The 19,609-nt window shown below is 40.3% G+C and overlaps 1 protein-coding gene across 1 annotated transcript; it reads right to left on the reverse strand.

Moving 5' to 3' along the window:
• Positions 1–4,648: 4,648 nt before the first annotated feature.
• On the reverse strand, positions 4,649–5,471 carry LOC123989213. Its single transcript, XM_046289914.1, has 2 exons — positions 4,746–5,471; positions 4,649–4,678 (listed from the first exon to the last, which is right to left on the reverse strand). The coding sequence occupies exons 1-2, from the start codon at positions 5,469–5,471 to the stop codon at positions 4,649–4,651; spliced, it is 756 nt and encodes a 251-aa protein (XP_046145870.1).
• Positions 5,472–19,609: the final 14,138 nt, after the last annotated feature.

Genomic DNA, 19,609 nt, shown 5'->3' on the forward strand with positions numbered 1-19,609 from the left:
CAGAAGAAATAGAAGGCAACAGCATTAAGTAAGTGTGTTTAAAATAGAATATTATAAGTAAAGAATATTTTTTATGTGTGAGAAAAAGTCTAACAGAGTTAAAACTTTTACAGAGCCTTTTGCAGAACTTTTGCAGAACGAGTCAGAGCAGCTTTCAATCTAACGGTGGCTATACTGAATGATTCATTTCGTAAGTAGAACACAATATAGTAGTAAAAAGTTGTTCTTTCCATATTTAATTACTTTTAATTTTAGGTGCCGATAACACATCCCCGCTGAGGCTTCTATTTCTTCTGCGCACACAAAGGATTGGCGAATCGCACGGAGAAGACGTGCCTGTGTGCCGGCGTGCCGGCTTCGATGTGACCACCACGGTTGCACAAACATGCACGCACACGCTGCTCGATATTTCTTCATATCTTTTCCCCGATGTTTTAATTTGGTTGAATGCATATTCAATTCGTCATTTCAATTGTGGGTCCGATGTAATTTCTCCACCTGAGCGATAAACGATGTCTTTCACGGCTCCTCAGAGGAAAAAATCCAGTGGTGTCAAATCCGGTGAACGGGGAGCTCACACATGGGAAGCAGGTCTTCGTCCTATCCACCGCGATCCAAACATTTCATTTAGAAACTGTTGCACCATTCGGCTGGAGTGCGGTGGAGCACCATCGTGCATAAAGTAGGTTGAATTACGTTGATTTCGCGGAATGATGTGCCGCAGTTCACTCAAGAGTTTTGATCTTAGAAATTGAAGATATGTTGCACTGGTTAACCGTGTCGGCAAATAGATCGGGCCGATAATATGGCTGCCAATGATGCCTGCCCAGACATTTTAACGGTGAATCTTCCTTAATTAAATTGCTCCATCATCGCATGGGGGTTGCGGTACGCGCAATTCCTTGCATCTGCCTATTGAGGATGTTGCTACTCTAAAAGCTGCTCTCACCCGTGAATAGGACACGTTCCAAAAAGCGTGGATCGTGTCGCAGTTTACGTAACATCCAGTTACAAAATTCTCGCCGTGTGGCATAATCATTAGGGCGTAGGGCTTGGTCACGTCGAATTTTATATGGTCGCAGACCTTCTTCGCGTATTATACGCCGCACTGTCATGTGCGAGATTCCTACTCTTCTCGCGATGCTCCGTAACCCCATCAGTGGATAAGCTCTTGCGAGAGCTGTTGTACTTGGAGACGACTTGTCTACTATTGTAACACAATACTTCTTCTTTGCCTGGTGTGATACGGGACCTTTTCCTTTAGTTGAACGATCGGGGCGCATGGTTCCGCTGTAGAACCATAAACATCCCGTGGCGTCGTAGGCGATCGCTACGCCGACCGTTAGTCGTAGCCAAACCTTTGTATAAGTCACACTTCAAACTTTTTCTGTACAAGTCCACATAACTCTGATTTACAATAAGAGCTGTTACTTTTTCTTCTTTCTGCCAATGCACTCGAGGTCGACATGCTCCGTTACGTCTTGTAGTAAGCTGCATCACGATTTCCTGCTCCCCGAATTGATAATCTAGTCACGCAAAATCTCGTCTATCAGGAATTTCGTAGCGGTGTAATCGTCTTCCATTGTTCCGCACTAAGTCATCTTACGAGCTAAAGTAATTTCGTCCCGCTTCGTCAATAGTACACCCGTCCGTCAACAGATAATCAAATTATTTTAATTAAATTATTGTATCCTATATTATTATTTTTTATATTATTTTATTTTATATATTATTATTTTTTATATTATTTTATCTTATATATTAATATTTTTTATATTATATTATATTATATATTATTATTTTTTATATTATATTATATTATATATTATCATTTTTTATATTATATTTTTATTATCTATTATATTATTTTTATTATTACCTGTATCATTCTATATTATATTACGAATGTTTCGATTAAATTCATTTTTATTTTCTTTTACACGCAGTAGTTATTTTGTCTTTTTAAATATGCTCTCTTAGAATTTATCCTTCCTGTATGCTGGCATTGTGATTGAAATCTAAGAATTGTCCTATAGCATGAAATTCGAGCGATACGCGAGACTGCCGCGCCAAGATCACTGGAGTGGGGTACCGGGCGCCTAATGTTTAATGCATTGTGGTATATGGAAACTTTGACGGCTTTTTTCTAGGGGAAGGGTTGATTTCCGGCACATGGTTCCTATCAGACTTTTTATCCCCTTGATGAGCACTATACGATAAGCTAATAAAAAAATTTGACCTTGAAATTAGGGGTCAAAGACAATTTTGCGGTCGCTTTCTTTGACAGATCTCCACCGATCCAGAGGTGTAGAATCATCCCATATAGGTTGTGACATTTAATTTTTCTACACCCTGTTCCGGATTTAGAGCGCCACTAATTAAATTATATTTTAAATTATGGCGCTCTAAATCCGGAACATACCGCCCGCCTCGCGGCGCTGTGCGACCGCGACGAATGACGTCATGATTCTACGCCGTGAATGAAGCGTAGCGACGAGCACGTTTCATTAACGTTCCGTGCCATGCTGCGTAGTTTTACTAAGGTAGGTGATGAACCGAATTTTTTACATCGAATATAAGTGCGTAAGCGAGAAATATAAGCGGAAAGAACGTAGTAATTGTACATGGTGGAATATATAATACATTAACTGAAACTAAATCTTATGAGCTAATCGGTAGTTTGCATAGGTTAACTACAGGACGGGTATATTCCGATCGTGCGGTCTTGATACTGACCACTCGCACGAGGCCGTCCTTACCAGGGTGATATTCGGTAACCCGACCGAGGTCCCATTTTCCTGGAAGCAGCGAGGAGATCTTCAGCAGTACTAAGTCCCCGATTTTAAGGTTAGTAGCGCGACTACACCATTTCGAGCGAGCTTGTAACGATTGCAGATATTCGTGAGCCCATGCTCTCCAGAATATGTTTCCGTGAGTTGTTGTACCCATTGCCAGCGCGATAATCTATTTTCGGAAATGTCTATTACAGACGGCGCTGGAGGGACCTTGAGCACACCGCCCACTAGAAAATGCCCGGGTGTGAGGGCCTCGCAAGACTCGAGGTCGTCCTTTAATGGAGCTAAGGGACGAGAGTTTAAACAGGCCTCGATTTTACAGAGGAGTGTATTGAACTCCTCACATGTGGGCGTACGATCGCACAACATGCGTCGTAAGTGCGTCTTGACGCTCTTGACGCCCGCTTCCCAGATTCCCCCAAAATGAGGCGAGGAGGGAGGAATGAAATGCCACGAGATGTGGTTTGCAGCGAACAGCGCGCGAAGGTGAGAATCTGCCGTAACTAGTTTAAATGCAGCTCTTAACTCTTTATTTGCGCCTTGGAAATTCGTTCCGTTATCGCTGTATAACTCTGTAGGTAAGCCGCGACGAGCGGTGAACCGGTTAAATGCCGCTAAAAACGCCGCAGTGGAGTAGTCGCGCACCAGCTCCAGATGAATCGCCCGCGTGGATAGACAAATAAACAGCGCGATGTACACCTTGTGCGCCTTTTGCCCGCGTCCGAGGTGCGCGAGGGCGGAGAATGGTCCCGCATAGTCTACTCCGCAATGAGCGAACGGCCGAGCTGGAGTGACCCTGGCTGAGGGTAAGTCACTCATTTGCTGACGAACCGTAACGGCACGCCAACGCGCGCATCTAATACACTTATATATGTGACTTTTAACTAGGCGCCGCCCGTTAATAACCCAGTAAGTTCGTCACAAAACACTTAACGTTAGTTGAATGCCTCCGTGTAACGTGTTCGCGTGGCAATCTGCTATAATGAGTTCGGTGACTCTATGTACCGGTAAAACTATCGGAAACCGTTCCGTAAGATCGGAGTTGCGCAACCGCCCGCCAACACGAATAGTGCCATGTTCGTCCAAAAAAGGATTCAGTCGAAATAATGGACTCGATTTAACTAGAGACTCGCTCTTTTTCAAGGCCTTTATTTCGTTGCGAAATGAATGCGCTTGAACGTGCTGAACCCAGAATTTCCGCGACGCGATGAGTTCGTTGGTAGTGACAACCGTATCTTGATGGTCGTTTTTCCCCGTTTTAACTCGCGAAATGAAACGCGAGATGTACGCGGTAATTCGGAGTAGTTTCTGCCACGAAGACGTGCGTGTCGGCAGATCCCACTCAGTCTCCGACTCCACATGCAATGCATTGACTTGTTTTTTAATTTCTGCTTCAGCTTCCCTTGGGGTGACAAGCCTAAATTCTGGCCACTCATTAGGAGTTTGCGCCAGCCAGGAAGGACCGTGCCACCAAAGGAGGTGGTGAAGCAGGAGTTTGACCGACAACCCGCGGGACGCACAATCGGCGGGATTACAACCGGTTGGTACGTGTCGCCAAGAAGCATTCGGCGCTCGGCTTTGTATATCCGCGACTCGGTGTGCCGTAAACGTTTTTAATTGACTCGGATGCTTATGTATCCAAGCTAATGCAACGGTGGAATCAGTCCAACCGTAAACCGGTACGTTATCGAGTTTTAATGTAGCCTGAACCTGCTCGATCAATCGCGTCATTAGGACGCACGCGCATAATTCTAGCCGCGGAATTGTGAGTGGTTTCAACGGTGCTACCTTTGTTTTTGCCATGAGTAAATGTAACGCAACCTCGTCTGCGATGGAGATTGTACGTAAATAAATCACAGTCGCATAGGCGTCTTGCGAAGCATCTGCAAACCCGTGTATTTCGTACGCAATTGTGGCATTCCCCATCCTAATCCAGCGCGGGAGGGTTACTTTTGGTAAATCGTTGAACTCCGCGGAATATTCGCGCCATTGGTTGGTTAGTTCGCAAGGTAGAGGTTCGTCCGAGTCTAACTTGGCTACCCATAATCTTTGCATGAAGATCTTGGCCACTATAACGACGGGAGAAATCCACCACAATGGGTCAAAGATTCGCGCGATATTCGATAAGACCACGCGCTTAGTCGGATTCGCCGTACTAGCGGAGTCGAGCTTAAATTGAAATCGAAATTCGTCCGATTTGGGTAACCAACGGATTCCTAACATTTTTAATCCTTCGGCATCTTGAAATAAGCGGCTCGAGGCCAGCTCGTGATCAACGTGGGAGATCTCCGCTAATAACTGTGGACAATTGCTTGACCACTTTCTTAGGTGGAAACCTCCGTGTCTGAGGGCATCCGTTACCTGCTGCCGTGTTTGACGAGCCAACACTCGATCATCGGCCCCGAAAAGCGCGTTGTCAACGTAGAGGTGCTCATTCAGGATAGGAGCCGCGAGAGGGAAATTAGTCCCCTCATCCAGCGCGAGTTGTTTGATGACCCGATTCGCGAGGAAAGGCACTCGGGCCGTCCCGTATGTCACGGTAAGCAGTTCATATGTTTTCAGCTGATCTTCGGGTTTAGCGCGCCAAACTATCAGCTGGTAGGCGCTGTCGCGATGGTCAATCCAGATTTGCCGGAACATTTTCGCGATATCTGCCGCGAACACGAACTGATACATGCGCCATCGTAAAATCGTGAGCGCGAGGTCAGCTTGCAATTTCGGACCAACCAGTAAATGATCGTTTAGCGTAGACCCGTTTGACGTAGGCATCGACGCGTTAAAAATCACTCTCAATTTTGTCGTACTGCTGTCTTCACGGATGACCGGAGATGCGACAAATAGACCTTTTGCTCAGAAGGAGGGTCTGTTTCAAGAAATTCCCGCATATGACCGAGCTGCAGGTATTCCTCCAGAAAGGAGTGATAAGCCGTAGCTTGTTCCGCGTCTTTGGCGAGCCGTTTTTCTAATCTATAAAAAGAGGCGACCGCGATTCCTTTCGAAGCCCCTATATCGATGGGAGGCTCTGATTTAAACGGCAATCGCGCTACGTATTTGCCGTCGGGTTTACGCGAGTGAGTCTGCCGAAAATGTTCTTCAAATTTTTTGTCCTCTTCGGAGAGGAACGTTACCGGTGGAGGCGCTTCCACCTCCCAAAACTTCCTTAACGTGTTGTTTATTTCAGCGTTAAGGTCGCCGTAATGTACGTGGAGTTGCATTGCGTGAGACTCAACGGACCGAGCGGGACCAGTCAACACCCACCCGAAAATCGTTTTCTGCGCGACGGAAGGAAGGCCTTTTCGAAGGCCGTCGAGCAAGATCGCACCATAATTATCCGCGCCGATTATGAGGTCCACGGGCGCATTATTATTAGTGAGAGGATCGCCCCACTCAAGACCACGTAAGTGTTTCCACCTACTCAAGGTGTCTATTGAATTTGAGCGGTAATTAGTTAGCTGTTTTAAGATAAGAGCGCGCACAGGGATGACAGGCCCTTTTCCGTGGCACGGTTCAATCGTAACGTTCGCGAAGGCGCGAACCGTGACCGACGTCCCGGCCCCAATGCCGGAGACGGAAGCTTGGACGTGTTGGCGATTAGCGCGCAACGTGTTTGCAACATTCTCACGAATGAACGTTGCTTCCGACCCAGGATCAATTAAAGCGCGTAATGTCGCTTGTCGACCTTCGCGAGTACCAAATTTGATCCAAGCTGTAGCGGAAACGACCTTTTTTTCTTGACGCGACGTACCGAATTGCGTGTTTACCGAAGTCGACATCGGCGTGTCTTCCATATTGTTATCCGCTACGTGTGTAGGTTGCGCCGTGTGTTGACTTGATTCTAAATCCGCGTGAGAGGTCGATTCGCGACCTTTGCTAACGGACGACGTCTTCGAACTCTTTCGCTCAGAATGCAAAAGAGAATGATGTCTACCTTTACATATCGAACAAGCGCGTTTGCTAGGACAGGCTGCCGGGAGATGTCCTTTTTGTAAACAATTAAAACATCGATGATGTTCGCGCGCGAGTGATAATCGTTGTTCGACGGATTGCCCACGGAACACGTCACATCTAAACAAAGCGTGATCGGCGCCGCACGCGACGCACTTCGTTTCCGACGCGTTTAAATGCGCTTTCACGATTTTAATAGGCGCTAATTTATTTTTTTAGGCGCTGTTTCCTTCTCCGCGGGATGACGCCAACGATTCCAGAGTTCGAATTCGCACATTGAGGAACGCCTCCCAATCCGCGAGGGATGGGAACAATTCCTCTTCACCCATGCGCAACTCCCACTCCCGATGGGACTCCTTGTCCAACTTGCAGACAAAGTGGAAAACAAGAACATCGTCCCAGTATTCGACCGGACGAGCCATGTTTTTAAGGCCGTTAATGCGGCGCGAGATCTATCGCGTAAACTTTTTAAATCGCTTAAAACAGCGGATCCGATCGGGGGTGAGTCGAACAACATTTTCAGGTGAGCGGTTATGAGCGCGCGTTCGTTCGCGTACCTGTCGGTCAATAGTTTTCACGCTGCCTCGTAATTCGCCGCGGAAGTGGAAACGTTCTTTAATAGAAGAGACGCTTCACCAATTAAGCTTAATTTAAGATAGTGCAACTTTTGCACCTCCGGTAACGCGTCGTTAGAACCAACTAAAGACTGAAAGAGGTCTCGAAAATTTTCCCATTCCGTATAGTCCCCGGAGAATTTAGGTAATTCGACTCGAGGAAGTTTGACCGACAGTGCAGATTCGCGATTACAAGAAGCAGTACTCGTATTACATGAGTTACTTGCAGGTTCGGAGTCCGTCGGTAAGGCTGCCGTCATAGCGTCGAGGGCGGCAAGGAAAGCTGCTTCCTTATCCCCGAAGACGTCGCTGGAGAAGTAGGGATTCGCCTTGGTGTCCTCCTCCGTTGCTGCGTTGGAATTTGGCCCAGTAATCCTTGAGCAGGTTGATCCGGCTGCAAATCACTGCAGGCGTGTGATTCGGCTTCCTCAATTTTTTAAAGTTGAGAAGTGCATTGTTGATCTGGCGTGCATGCACTTTATTTTCGCGGATTAATGGATCCATAATGTTTGATATTAAGTGTTTCAAATAAACGTACTGTACCCGCAAGGTGAACTGTTATGACCACGTCACTGTTTTCGCGAAGCGAAGCGCGTGAACGTCCTCCGATGTTTACCGGCGGAGGTCGCGATGTCGGTTGAGTTCGAACGACACGTGCAAAATCCTTTGTTCTGCCGATTTAATCCGGCTTAGATTTTAGCACTTTCGCGATTTTAATGTTCACCACACGATTAGAATTGTTTCTTATACGGCACTGCACTGCTTTAGATCCTTACTAATCCGGCTCGAAGGACCATTTGTTGCGCGTAGAGTATTAATTTTTGCTCTAGGCAAAAACGCCGGTTAATTTAGTAAGGGAAAAGCGTGCAGGAAAATGAATTTGACACTGTCAATACTTTGGTAATAAACAAGTTCACTTGGCACTTTATTATCTTCTTTAATTCGTAAAGAAGCCCGTAGCGAATTAGTCGCGTGTAACGGTTGTCGTTTGTTTTAAGAGCGCAAACGAAGTAGTAGAACGTTTGTCGCGGCGTCGGTGTTTTTATAAACCGATCGACCGACGACAACGCCGAGCCGATGGTGTTGTCGAGCACTAATTAAATTATATTTTAAATTATGGCGCTCTAAATCCGGAACAACCCTGTATATTATAAAATGAAATATTGCTTGTTTGGTACTTACGTCTGAACAGTAGCTCGTTCGGATTGGAAATGAACAAAATCTGTGTCTTCTAAAGGAAGAGAGTTGGTGGGGCACAGTCTATGATCGCATACAGAAACAATTTTCACCGTTGCGTCGTATAGATGCACGAATATCGTCTAATTCCGACATTATTTGAAGTTTCCCGACTGCTTCGAACGTAAAAAAGGACGGGGAGTGAAAAAGAAGACGGAGCGAAAACAATCAACTATATGTCTGTAAAACAATACTAATGCAACGATGAAACTTTTTCATTTATAATTTTTTTGCTTTAAAACTTATCAATAGATTTGTGATATTTTTGTGATGAAAATAAAACCAAACAGGAAGTAAATCGGACTACTTTTGTTATTAATCAATTTAAATTGATAAAATCAATCATTACTAGCCAATTAAAGTAACATTAAACCGATTTATGCCGTGTTTCGACTCATTTTAATTGGAAAATTCCGAGCAATCTGTTGGTGCAATTTTCATTGAGGTTGGATGAAAATTATTACAAATGAAATTTTCTTTACTGGATGCTCATTTGTTTTACTCGTGGCATCCCTTTGAAGTGCCGTAGCTCGACCGTGGTTGCTCGACGTATATCTATACCGTCTATCTCGCTTCCTCTCGTTATTACATCTATTCTCTTACGGTCACATTCATCCGAGTATCACTGTACTTCGTTTCTTTATGCCAACGAACGACACTCTCTTGTTGCCGTAAATTTCAGTAATGCGCATATGTAATCCAGTGCATGGTAGCAGTTCGTTCGCGAACATCTATTCGAACACTTCTAGAGCGATTGGTTTCTTTTGCCATTTTTCATAGCTTAGTAAGTGTTTCACATAATATTTATTTTAATTATTTTCTACTTCTTTTATTCTATTTCTTTTCTTATTTATTATTTCCTTCTTATCTTTTTTTATCCTTTTCATTATTTGTTTTACTTTTCCTTCAATTACTTACATTGAATAAAATAATATAAGAAAGCTCTTACGATTATACACATTACGAGTACATTTACTGAATGCCTAATATGCCACAGTTAACAGATCATTTGCAGAATATTATCAGGCGAGGTGAATGGTTAGAAGACACGCATATGGACATGTTTCATTATCTTGTGCAGAAGTATACTGATTTCCGTTCACAGGAAACATGGAAGTTACAGTGTCCCGAAAGAATAAATCCTAGATCACAAGGATTAAAGCATATCCAAATTTTATTTAGTGGTACACTCAGTCCCATCGAAGTTGTCGCAGTGAAGTTGGCGCGCTAACGCCGCCGCGGCGTGAATGCCTTAGCGCGCCAACTTCACTGCGACAACTTCGATGGGACTGAGTGTACATCAAATATTGATGGACATTGGGTATGTTCATATTACGATAAGGAAACAGTATTTATATTCGAGTCTTTAAATAAGGGAAGATTACATCCGGATCACAAAATTTTTCTTCAAAAATTATTTCCCTTTTATAATATTAATAATGAAACAGTACAATTTCCACCAGTTCAGCAACAGCCGAATGGCAGTGATTGTGGTGTATTCGCCATGTCATTTGCAACGTCATTGCTTTTTAATATTTAACCAAATAAGGTACGGTATAATTTTGCAGATATGCGTCAACATTTATTACAAATGCTTATTACAGGGAGATTTACACATTTTCCCCAAGTACAGGGTAATGAAGTGCAAATACTGCCTTTACAACTTATACAAGCCAGAAGATATAAATCGCAGGAAACTCAGTTATGGCGTCACTCAATATCACGATCGGCATCATATGCAACAACGAAACTTTCACCTGATATTGTAATTACTGATGCAACTAAACATAACTTTAACAAGAATATACAACCGTTTGCATCGAATTAATAAGGTATTCAGGAATCAACCGATGTCGGTTTGTAGTAACAATTTGGTAAGTGTTCGGCCATTGTCTGCTTTTAGCGACAATTTCGAAATAAAAAGGTAAATGTCTGCTTGTAGCGACAATTCTGAAAGAAAAAGGCCAATGTCTGCTTGTAGCGACAATGCTGAAAGAAAAAGGCCAATGTCTGCTTGTAGCGACAATTTTGAAAGAATAAAATAATTTTTAATAAAAAAAAAATCCGACTTCGAAATGCACTAAAAAGTATAAAATAATTTCTATTTCATTTATATCTGTATTCCACAGCTATTAATACAATCTACTTAATCGTTAAATAGGATACTAAATATATTTCAACCTTTTCGGAGGCGGAGCAAAATTAAAAGTACCTGACTATACGATCCTGCCAATAACGATTTGATTGCGGTATGGCAAACTTGGTAATTAATAAGTCGTAAGAAAACATATTCGAAACGTTATAGATACGGCAGAAAACATTTGTAATTGTAGCGATTGTATCAAAAGTTGGTAGCACTTCTGATGTACATGTATACTGCATTTCACGAGAGACCATACTTAACTTGCGCAGCTCACTAGGTCTAGGGAGATTTTTAATAACGTGTGAGATTCCCCTCTCCAGTTTGCTTCTTAAGGGCACAGACTCCTTGTGTCATGACCTGTATGCGTGCACTTACACAATCAACGGAAAGCATGCACGTATACGCCATGTGTGAGAGAGACACTCGATTTCGTAGATTCCATTTTTCGTCTCGATAATTGCATAAATGAAATTTTCGCGGGTACACCACACACGGGTAGACTTCGCTACAGGTTGGTCAGGTCCGCTTTAACGCTAATAAACACCATACGTTGAGAAAAATGGAATTTTCGAAACTGTACGATTGAGACAGACGCTGTTGTAAGCAAACAACATGGCTGCCGAATGCTGCGTTCGGCTACATTTTAGCGAATATTGGACGATTTAATCGTTTTTTTACTGATAACAGAGCTAACCAACTTTCCTTGAACTAGCACAATATCACTGAAATTCGATTTTTCACAATTTATCACTTCTGGAAGACGTAAAATGGAATCTACGATTTGCACGCATCAGACGTCAAATAGACATAAGAATAGTTCACTGATTCTCCGTCAGAGGCATTGATGGTATATTTGACTACGTTATCATCAGGGTCGATAAAAACACAAGTCAGTCGATAAATGTAAATTCGATAAATCAGACGATAAATGTAAGGCATAGTTGCCGTAACGTATTAAGACTTCTGTCACGCTGTTGCCACATCTGTTACAATTGTAACAGGCTCGAGCCGATTTTGATTCCTGCCAGACATAGAAAAGAATAGTGCGCTCGAGAGAAAGAGATCCGAGAATGAAACAATACATATACTAATGTGTGCAACCATAAAACTTTTTTATTCATATTTATAATCATGTTTTTTTATCAATGAAATTGCAGATAGAATACTTGAAATGATATGCCAGAAAAATGAATTATAAAACTTGCACCATATACAGTGAAAACTTGATAAATGTAACTATTGCCGGTCCACTTCACAACTGTTATGGAATAGGAGAATCATTTTTCGAATTTAATTGTCTAGTCAATAAACACTGATTAGAAACAGTCAGTAGCTAAAGACGAAAGAGAAACTGAAACCGGGATTTATTGCCTTCATTTAAATGCCCCATGTCAATGTGACCATACTAATGCACAGAATAAAGTTTTTTATTTTGTCCTTTTTATTAATAAAAATTTCACTATCATGTGGAGAAGATTTTTCTGATTAAAATGAAGCTAAACACAATATAAATCGGTCAACATTTAGTAGCATAATTTTGGGTTAAATGTTATGCTTGCAAGTCTTTCTCTCCTTGTTTATCCTTCTTGCGTTATCCTTTTCTATGTTCGGAAACATCAAAGAACGACGGATTCGTGATGCTGGTAGGGGTAGAATGAATGAAATAATACACATAACGTAAGTACGCGACCATGAAACTTATAGGAATGAAAACTACATAACATAATAATTTCAAGAAGGGAATAAGAAATAAAGAAATGTAATGATTTATAATGTTTATTTATACATATATATATTTTTACTATATGTTAACAATAATAGGCCGCCCGCCGCCGCCACCTCCTACCGACCCTCTTTCCTCTTCTACCTCCACGGCGGTCACCGTATAGCATTTTTTTGCTTACTTTTTTCATCTGAAATATAATAATGAATTTTAATATAATTCTGTCACACAAACTAGGACACCCTGTATATGCAGGTACAATTATATTAAAATTCATTATTATATTTCAGATGAAAAAAATTTCAATAATACGTGGCTGGAGTGGCTGTCATGGTAACCGACGATGTAGACGTCGCGGAGAAAGAAGAGGCATTGTTTATATTTATTGATTATATTTCAATCAATAAATATTGTATATTATAGATCAATTTACATGTTCCTATAAGTTTTATAGTCGTTTACGTTATGTGTATTACAGAGTCTCATCGAATCTGTCGTAGCGTGTGACTATATTTCCGCCGATCGGCCCTACGTTGTTTCATTCATGATACTCCTTCTCTTTCTTTCGCGCTCTCCTTTTCTATGTCCGCCAGGAATCAAAATCTCGCTCGGCTCAAGCAAATTCATTTTGCTAGATGGTCACAGATGCGGCAACACTGCGTTAGAACTCTCAAATGATGTGATTTGGCAACTATGCCACCTCACTTTCGTTTCTTATTCTGCATAATGACGTTAGATGTCACACCGTCAAATGTCGAATTTCTCAATTATGTATTTTCACGATTGCCCGATTCTTTCTAATGGCGCTTACATCGATTCGGAGGAGGCCTCGAAGGAGTCTGTGCCCTTAATTTGCGATCATATAAATGGTGGACAGAAATATATTACGTACGATAATTGATAAGGGATGATGATATGGTAAAGATGAAATTCCTATTATTTTTCAAAGAAAAAATTATATGTTTAATATTGCGCCGCCTCCGAAAAGGTTGAAATATATTTAGTATCCTATTTAACGATTAAGTAGATTGTATTAATAGCTGTGGAATACAGATATAAATGAAATAGAAATTATTTTATACTTTTTACTGCATTTCGAAGTCGGATTTTTTTTTTGTTAAAAATTATTTTATTTCACACTTTTTAGTGGAACGAGCAGTATTCGAAGGATACCGTATTAGCAACCAATTGGTAAAGAAACTAACGAAGTTTACTTGCAGGGACAACTTTGAAAAATCGCGATCGGTATATTCCTTAGAGGGTAACCCTAAAGAATAAGCATTTTATTATAATAACAATAGTTATTAACAATAAGAAGTTACATAAATTTTGGGAAATGGAATCATCGTGGAATGATCTACGAAATGTGAAAACTTCCATCGCAATCGGTGCATTCATTGAACCAGAACGTATTTTGCAACAATGAAAACCGTTCGAAATAAAGAAATGCGAAAAGTTTTTATAACGGGACCAATCGGAAGACATATCCTACAAGACGCAAAAGATTTCATTCCGATTGGTCCATCCGTCTCAGAATAATCGGTGAACATACACCGCACGTACATGAAATAGTACGTTTTTTTGCAATAATAAAATAATTTTTAACAAAAAATACATCCGACTTCGAAATGCACTAAAAAGTATAAAATAATTTCTATTTCATTTATACCAATATTCCATAGCTATTAATAATATCTACTTAATCGTTAATTAGGATACCAAATACATTTCAAAGTTTTCGGAGGCGGCGCAAAATTAAAAACTTTTCCTCTACTAGGAAGATCCTAACTCCGGCGTCGGCAACCTATGATAAATCACCCATTTGATAGTTTCAAGTAAACAATATTCAACAACAATCAACAAACCCATTGCAAATTAACTATACTGCAGTTCACGAGTGACTGCACTTAACTCGCGCAGCTAGTGAGCTACTGAAGTCTAGGGAGAATTTTAATAGTGCGTGTGATTTCCCTTTACAGCGTGCTTCTTACTATGCGTTCACATCATTTTTTTTTGCGACAAATAATAGAAATTTCATTGTATCGTGAAACTTTACAATATCATCACCGGTTATCAGTTATCGTACGTCAGATATTTCTGCCCACCATTTATATGTTCGCAAAGTATAATAAGAAGCAAGCTGTAGAGGGGAATAACACACGTTATTAAAAATCTCTCTAGACCTAGTGAGCGGCGCGAGTTAAGTATGATCTCTTGTGAACTGCAGTATAGTGCATGTACATCAGGAGTGCTGCCAATTTCTCATATAATCGTTACAATTACAAATGTTTTCAGCCGGGCCTATAATTTTTCGAATTTGTTTTCTTACGACTTATTAATTACCAAGTTCGCCATACCGCAATCAAATCGTTATTGGCAGCATCGTTTGTTCGGGTATTTTTAATTTTGCGCCGCCTCCGAAAACTTTGAAATGTATTTGGTATCCTATTTAACGATTAAGTAGATATTATTAATAGCTATGGAATATTGGTATAAATGAAATAGAAATTATTTTATACTTTTTAGTGCATTTCGAAGTCGGATGTTTTTTTTGTTAAAAATTATTTTATTTCACACTTTTTAGTGGAACCAGTAGTATTTGTAGGATAGTATAACGTAATTTTAGATTTCTGTTGCTTAGCTAATAACCATAAACCGAAAAAAAATTGACCGAATTTAAGTTGTTAATAAACAACAAATTTCATAAATTTTTGCAAGTGAGATCATCGCGGATAAACCTCCTACTAAATGTGAAAGGTTTCATCGCTATCGGTACATTCCCTGCAGCATAAACGTCGGAAGATATAACTGAAGTGTTACGTATTTTGCGATAAAAGTCGTTAGGAATGAAAAAATACAACAATTTTTTTGCAGGACCAATTAGAAGATATACTCTACAAGATGCAAAATTTTCGATCCGACTGGTCCTACCGTCTCGCGGTAATCGCTGAAAAATGTAAATCAAGCATTACGTTCTTGCAAAAGAATCGTTAGCAATGAAAAAATGCAAAATGCCTTTCTGACGGGACCAAGTGCGAGATATACTCTACATGATGCAAGGAGTTTCGTTCCGATTGGTCTATCCGTCTCGGAGTAATCGGCGAACGTACGGTGCACGTACATGAAATAGTACGTTTTTCTGCAATAAAAAGCGTTCGGAACGAAAAAATATAAAATATTTTTTTAACGGGACCAATCTGGACACATACTTTAGAAGATCCAAAAGGTTTAGTTCCGATTAGTTCATCCGTTTCGGAATAATCGGCGAACATACATTTAGAAAAAAAAGTCGTTAGGAATGAAAAAATGCAAAATGTTTTTTTAACGGGGCCAATCGGGAGACATACTCTACCAGACGCAAAAGGTTTCGTTCCGATTGGTCCATCCGCCTCAGAGTAATCGGCGAACATACATTTAGAAGAAAAAATCATTAGGAATGAAAAAACGCAAAATATTTTTTTTACAGGAACAATGGTGAGTTATACTCTATAAGACGCAAAAAGTTTCGTTCCGATTGGTCTATCCGTCTCGCAGAAATCGGCGACCGTACGCCGCACGTACACGAAATAGTACGTTTTTCTGCAATAAAAAGCGTTCGGAGTGACAAAATATAAAATGTTTTTATAACGGGACCAATCGGGAGACATACTCTACCAGACGCAAAATGTTTCGTTCCGATTGGTCCATCCGTCTCGGCGTAATCGGCGAGCATACATAAAAAAAAAAAAAAAAAAACATCGAATTGAGTATGCTCCTCCTTTTCGAAGTCGGATAAAAATGAATTTTATTGGCTTACAATAGAAAGACGAAGCTGAACGTTTATTAGCCTATAAAGTATCGCTAGAATCTACATCGATTAATTTCAAAGGAACAAAAGCAATTGTAACGACCCAGAGTGAGTACGTCACTGCACCGACTTGTAGGGAGAGCGGTTCCCTTAGAAGACGACTCGTAATCAGTGTGTTAGGGATTGTAGGTTCGTGTGGTTTGCGGTTAAGGAGTGAAATCCAAACACCAATGTGCTAGAAACTAATGGAAATTTGTTTATTGAAAAATAAAAGGTAAGTGAAAATTAATTGAAATATAATATAAAACAAAATCGCTAGTATCACAATAAGTACGGCTAGAATTAGGAATACAATAAGAGATTATAATACGTTCGCCCTAGATTGGGAATACAATAAGAAATATGTAATTAGTAGTTAATATATGTAAGTAGAAATTAATAATTAATGATTAGTAATAAATTGTAATAATTATCGATAGTAATTGATAGCGCTGACGCGAACGTGGCTTAGTCCTCTATTACAGTCAATACTCTGATTAACTTTTCATTGATGACTATGGAAACTAAATTCCAGAGGTTTGTGCTAGACTATTGGAATCAAGTTAACCTTTCCTATAGGTCGCAATCGGTTTCTGGTAATACCAGAGCTGTGTTAGACGCAGGCCGTCTCAAGGAGCTCGGCTCCTCGCTAGCTCTTTACACTTAAGTGTTGGCTTAGCGTAACGCCTGTGTAACACGTTGCGTACCGTGGATAGGAGGTCCACTGATCTGTAGTACTGCACGCCACCAGTGGAAGAGTAGGAAATAGCTGTAACTTGCGCTCTATCGCTGCCTAAACAGTTCAGCGCAAGCTTTTCTCTACTGTTCAGAGTATTGTCTGCTTCAGACCGAGGCCTGAGAAGATCTGCCTGAAACCGTGCGGAACGCCTCCATTCATACTCAGATCTTGCTGAGTCGGCACTTTTTTTTCGCATAGAGTTCTTGGGGTAGCTGGGTTTTCCCCATCACGTGGTGGTCCAGCATCCCCACTCTAGAATTCTACCCCACTATGTGTTCACTGGGGTTGCGCTGGCGCGTGCGCGGTCAGACGTCGATAATTTATCGATAACTGTTTTACCGTCTGACTTATCGACTAAACTTTTACCGACGAATTTAATATACTCAGTTATCGACGAAAATGAAAATGTTTATTACAAAAATTTTATACATTAAATATTAGCAATAAAATAAAATAAAATACTCTGTATGAAATATAAAAATTAGTTATAATAAATAAAATGAAATTAAAAAGATATTGCGTTTGATGATCGGGTCGTTACACATGCAGTGGAATAGAATAGGAACCTAAATGATAAAAGTTCGTTACGTCCGTTATATTTCAAAAGATTGAAGGTATTTTCAACGGTGGCGGTGGTCCAGCGGTAAAGCGTCCGACTGCTAAACCGCTGGAGTCTTCTTTTCGTAGGTTCGAGTCCGCTCAGACTCAACTTTTTTTCTTGTAAATACATTATTTCAAACTTCTACCTACAAGATAATCGTTAATATACTTGTTTACAAATGTGTCAATAATATTTTTTTAGTATTTTTATCTGTAATGTACATAAATACCATTTTGAAGTACTTTCTATTCTACCGTTTCTCTTGTCATGTATTTTCTCAGTTACAGAGTTGTTTAATATTTTTCATTATCTTTAATAATTCTGGATAAGTAGTTTGAAGAAATTGGATAAGTTTGAAATAATGTATTTACAAAAAAAAAGATTGAGTCTGAGCGGACTCGTACCTATGAAAAGAAATCTCCAGCGGTTTAGCAGTCAGAAGCTTTACCGCTGGACACCGACACCGTTGAAAATACCTTCAATCTTTTGAAATATAACGGACGTAACGAACTTTTATCAATTAGGTTTGTTTAGTTTAATTCCTATTCTCTTCCACTGTATGTAAAAACATTGAACAGTGTATAAAGCATGTATTTGATAATTAACAGACGAAAATTCGTCGAATAAGTAACTCTAACACGCAAAAAACAGCGAAAAAATCGGTTTTTAATTTTTTTAACTATGGCGCACCTCTGCCAAAAATCTGAAAAAAATTGAGGATGATAGTATCAATAATACACACTTATAAAAAAAATATGATCGTAGGACCTCATCTCCTTCAATACAAAATCGCCATTTTTCAGAATTTTTCGTCGTTTTTGATTTTTCACGGCTTTAGCTTTCAATATAAAAATCTGAAAAAATTCTGTGATATGTGCCTCACACGTAGAAATGTCTCTGATTTTTTTCAGAATTTTCGAATGTCATTAAATAGGAGAAATTGGCCAAAAACCTCGCAATCACATTTTTACCCGTAACTACCCTCCCAGATGAGATACAGGGTTGAAACTTGGCACAGACTGGTTTTTTTTATCACCTATCGAATGGTTCATAGCAAGTCGAATTTGGTTTGGGGGCACTTCTGACCATCTTATCCGGCTATACCCTTTAACTCCCTTTTGCAACAACGCAAGAGATCCCAATTTAATATATCTATTCGCGCGTATTAAAGGTGAATCGCTCCCGGTATCGACTAAGGCAATTACATTCTGACCATTGATCCGGACGTCTTTGTTGTATTTTTTGCGAAGGTATTCCGAAACATCGTACGCATCTCTTAAATCATCCCTTTTTGGACATCTCGCCGCGACATGTCCGAATTCTTGACATTCAAAACATCGCGCACCACGGTTTCTCAACGGAAATATAACATCGTAAAGGAGTGTTTGTTACTTTCCTTTTATATCCTCTGTTTCAAATTGTTGCCTCATGACGATTTTACTTGGCTCATGGGAAAACATTTCCCCCAACCCTGTCAAGAGGTCATTGATGGACATTGTGATGTTTTCAGGCTTTGAATGGAACCACTCAAACGCTCTGCCCTTCAGTCGCGATGCAATTACAAGTTTCATCGTGTCGTCTAACGTGCGAACGTCGCGTCGCACAGTTGGAAAAAACGACTTTCGGCGATCAAAATTTTATAACTTCGGTTCTATTGGAAATATTTTAATGAAATTTTGTGAAGTTTTTGCCTATATTATGGTACAATATAAATCATATTGAACTACAGGGTGTCAAAATATTCACGTATAAAGTGTAACGCGTTCAATATCCTTCGCTTGTTAGATATATTTTATGTAAATTAACAAAAATAAGAGAAACGGATTCAATAATTAAAAAATGACAAGACATGTGTTATTATTGTAAGACTTAAATTTAGTCGGATGGAGCCTGTATCGACACGTGCGGATGTAGTTTCACAACTGTAATTTAATATACATTTACATACATAGAATAACATACAAATCAATTAATATGTACCGACCTG

Source organism: Osmia bicornis, unplaced genomic scaffold (genome assembly GCF_907164935.1).
Source record: "Osmia bicornis bicornis unplaced genomic scaffold, iOsmBic2.1, whole genome shotgun sequence".
Taxonomy (NCBI): domain Eukaryota; kingdom Metazoa; phylum Arthropoda; class Insecta; order Hymenoptera; family Megachilidae; genus Osmia; species Osmia bicornis.

Coding starts and splice junctions, on each gene's coding strand:
- LOC123989213 (XM_046289914.1), bottom strand. CDS start 5,471: ATGTATCAGTTCGTGTTCGCGGCAGATATCGCGAAAATGTTCCGGCAA. Junction 4,679..4,745: donor AGTTCAACGATTTACCAAAA/GTAACCCTCCCG, acceptor ACGGGTTTGCAG/ATGCTTCGCAAGACGCCTAT.